Raw genomic sequence first — 4,022 nt, 5'->3', positions numbered from 1 at the left:
AGAGACCTTACATGGACTGGTCACATTTGACGTAAATGATAAATCACAATTTTTATGAGTTCATAGATGGATGGAGGAGACTTATTTTATTCACGCCATCAAAAAGAAAGAAATGGAATCTCATATATATGGATGCTGAAAACTCGCTATGCCATATGGCCAGCGATATTGTCTACCATTGAGATTAATTGAAGATTCGCTCTATATTACTACAATGCCACTTGCAAATATATATTGCCTCCTTCGTTCATTCAACCGCTTCACTTCGCAGCTGTCAGCACGATTACTACAAATGCTAAATGAATTGGAATTAACTTTGATCAAATACATGTACTTTATATTCCTAGGACGGTTTACTCAAATATATTCTCAGATAAACGATGTGACTTGTTTCCTTGATTTTGGATATGACCCTCCAATGTAATTAATAAAGCTAAACTCAACTCTTTTTTAGGCAAAAACAAAACTCAAATTCCCTCTTATCTTTCAATTTCAAGAGAAGCCAAATTACATATTTGTACTCTAATCTAATTCAATCCATGCTTCAAGTCTAGAACAACTTGCTTTAAACCATTATTTAAGTAATTCATAAACATCACCGTCTCAAGTCTCAACCAAGTCAATACCGCGTGAGACCCACACCATTTTTATTCGGAACATTCCTTGCCAACTTATCTCCGTCATTGTATTACGATACCATGCAGGCGCAACATGTTATCATCCTCTTTTCACTTACTACTTCCAAATTTCAAAATTCAATTCCAACTTTATCAACAAACATATTAGCCACAAAATTAAACCTAAACAAAAAGGCACCCATGTAATATAACCACACTTTAGCTCTAACCAAGAAAAAGATATCCCAAATCTTAACTAATCCCATGACACATACAACAATTATATTATTCTATCCATCAATAACCAAATTAAAGATAAATTTAAACGTTAATTACACCATAAGAAAAACACCAGAATTCAATTAAGGATAATAATGTGTATTCCAAAATAAAAAGGTAGGAGTAATAACTTGTGATTTACGTTTAATCCTTTTTTTTTTACCAAAAATTAATTTGCAATACCCACACAGTTCACTACTGAATAATCCAACTAATTCCTAACTTCCTCTTCGATCGGAACCCGTCCTTGGCCGCGCCGGCGACATCATGAACGGCGGAGTTCTTCTTACCGCCTGATGTAAAAAACAAAAGCGAGTCCTTCTTCCCATCGCTATGGCTCCTGAGTAACAAATCCCGGAACTTCCACCGCTTCGCCTCCGACCCGGTGGAGCTGCTCTTTTTGCAAGGTGGGGTCCACACGCAGTACGTCCCCGCTGCCACACCGTCAAGCTCTTTTCCTTCGCCTTCGTCTTCCATTAGTTTCTTCAGGGGTAAACGACGACGGCGAGGTGCAGTTTCAGGGAGATCATGAGAACGTGAAACGACGCCGTTGAGCAAAGATTGGTCGAAGAGTGGATATGTCGGTGTGATCTGACCGTTGTGGAAAATGTCGTCGGCGGGGACAGAGGAAACAGAGTCAGTGGAAAGGAAAGTGAAGTCGAATTCGAAATCATCGTTGACAGTGTTGATATTGTGGTTTTGTTGGGAAGAGTCGTCGGTGTGGATGACTCTGGTGGCTGTTTGAGCCAAAGAGTCGGAAGAGTAACTGCTGAAACTTGGGGATGAAAATTGGTGATGAAGAGGCTCTGTTTCCATTTTCATGGTTCGGTTTCAGAAGAAGGAGAAAGTGAAAAGAGTAAAAAATAAGGTAGTGGAAGATTCTAGGGTGTGGTATTTATAAGAGGGATTGGAATGGGTGGTGTGGTATTATGATTTGTTTTTCCGATGTTAAAAAGATGTACGGTTTTTTAGTGTGGAATTTGGAATATTGAAACCAATGATCTGCCCATTACAAAAGGACAGAGAGAGCGTGATAATGGAGATTATGAGAGAATCAACGGTTTAAATTTTAAGTATATTTTAGATTAAAGATAACAACTATTTGATCTTGAAGAGACTGTCTAAATGTTGGTTTAATAAGTCTAAGGGTCATATTAACTTCTGTTTTAAAAACAAAAATACTAAAAGATAAATATTTATTTTGAGAAAATAAAGTTTAAATTTTTAAAAAATTTAATACACACTTTATAAAATAGAAGTCTGATAATTAAATTTTTAATTTGTGTCCTTAAAGTTAGAGTTATTAAAATGAGCTTACCGATTCGAAATTAAAATTTGAATTTTATATGAAGGCTTAAATAGTTTTTGCTCTATGTAAATTGGCGTGTTTTTTATTTTTGTTCTTGTATCTTATTTTTCTTGATAATGATCTTTGAATGTAAAAATCCTTTTGGTTTTAGTCTCTAAAATTAAAATCCATAGGAAAATTCGCAAGAAATCTGCAGATTTTCCTGCGAATTTTAACTTTATGGACTAAAACCAAAAGGATTTTAACATTCAGGGATCATTTTCAAAAAAAAAAAGATACAAGGACGAAAACTAAAAACACGCCAACTTACATGGACCAAAAGACTATTTAAGCCTTATATGAATTTTCTTAATCGAGCTTTAAAATAATTTGCTACATGTTTGGGTTAACTCGTACGGATTGTGAGTAGTCTATTTGAATCGAAATAACTTTCTCAAGGAATTATTTTGAGTTATTAGGTTGTTTGAAGGAGTTAGCGTTTAGTGAAATAGAGAAAATATATTACAGAGATCCCACATTTTGGATGAATGTGTTGGCTGATGACAAATGTGCCTTAGAAATTGCTGATCTTTATATGATGCATCTAGGTGTTGATATATATATTCAACGCCCTTTATCTCAGCTTGAGTTTTATGATGGTCTCCTTGATGACACATAAGTGAATCATGATGACATTGTAGATGAGGGTAAAAATGTAATTGTTGGGAAGTTAAGAGATGGGGTCTTGAAGGAAGTTGAGATGAAGGAAGCTGAAGCAAATCTTGATTATGTGAATGGGGGTGGAGAGGTGCATGATGATGTTAGTTCTGATGAACCTAAGGATGAGAACTTCAATTATGATAGTGCTTTGGAGATAGCTTTTGATGATGATTTTGATGAGTATGATGAAATTGAGGCGGATGAACTTGAAAATCTAATTGACTATGAACACAAATATGATCAAGAGGGAAAAAGCAAAAAAGGGTAAGAAAAGTGGAAAGAAGACAAGGAATAATTTAAAAGGGGTGATAATGAGAATGAAGACCTAGAAAATGGATGTGAGAGTGATGATAACAGTGGAGTTATAAAAAAAGAAGTATCCCCATTTTCAAGTTGCAAAAAGACATGTCCAATCACAAATTGGAGAAGTACCTCATTCTTGAGTCAAGGGACAAGCCACTGAAAACCATGGTGGAAGAAATCAGGACCTACATGATGGAAAGTTGGACAACAAATAGGATGAGATTCCAAAGCTTGGCAGATGATAATGTGTTACCCAATATCAGAAGGAATATTGAAAAAACCAGCAACTACGCCAATTTATGGCTTGTCAGGTAAGTAAGTGTCTGTCATATAAGTTTTATGTGAGTACCATGTGTTGACCTAAAGTTTTCTGTTGTAGGATGTCAGATGAGCACATCTTTAAAGTGAGGCATCTTAAAAATCCAGCAGATAAGTTTGCAGTAAATTTGAAGGAACATGTATGCTCTAGTAGAATATAGAAATTAGCAAGCCTTCCTTGTGTTCATGCACTTTCAGCTATGAAGAGTGGGAACCATAAGGTTGGTGACTATATCCCTGAGTATTACAGGAAATCAACTTACATGTCAGTCTACAAACATCTGATTTATCCTATAAATGGATCAAATTTGTGGGTTAGGACATAGTATCCAGACTTGGAACCACCTAGAACACCAAAGAAGAGGAAGAATCTAGAGCAAGGAGAGATTGATGGCTCTATTCGTAAAATGAGAAGAACTGGTTTCATTGTCAAGTACAGTAGGTGCAAGAACCGAGTTCACAACAAACTTACTTGTAAGATGACACTAGCTAGTCAA

The 4,022-nt window shown here is 35.8% G+C and overlaps 1 protein-coding gene across 1 annotated transcript; it reads right to left on the bottom strand.

Moving 5' to 3' along the window:
* Positions 1 to 493: 493 nt before the first annotated feature.
* Positions 494 to 1,939, bottom strand: LOC131622365 (uncharacterized). Its single transcript, XM_058893392.1, has one exon. The coding sequence runs from the start codon at positions 1,716 to 1,718 to the stop codon at positions 1,092 to 1,094; it is 627 nt and encodes a 208-aa protein (XP_058749375.1). The 5' UTR covers positions 1,719 to 1,939; the 3' UTR covers positions 494 to 1,091.
* Between the last annotated feature and the right edge of the window lie 2,083 nt (positions 1,940 to 4,022).

Source organism: Vicia villosa, unplaced genomic scaffold (assembly GCF_029867415.1).
Source record: "Vicia villosa cultivar HV-30 ecotype Madison, WI unplaced genomic scaffold, Vvil1.0 ctg.000029F_1_1_3, whole genome shotgun sequence".
NCBI classification, from domain to species: Eukaryota; Viridiplantae; Streptophyta; class Magnoliopsida; order Fabales; family Fabaceae; genus Vicia; species Vicia villosa.
This window is presented reverse-complemented; position numbering and strand designations above follow the sequence as displayed.

Bases quoted from the DNA above. Each gene is read 5' to 3' on its own strand.
- LOC131622365 (XM_058893392.1), bottom strand. From the start codon at position 1,718: ATGAAAATGGAAACAGAGCCTCTTCATCACCAATTTTCATCCCCAAGT.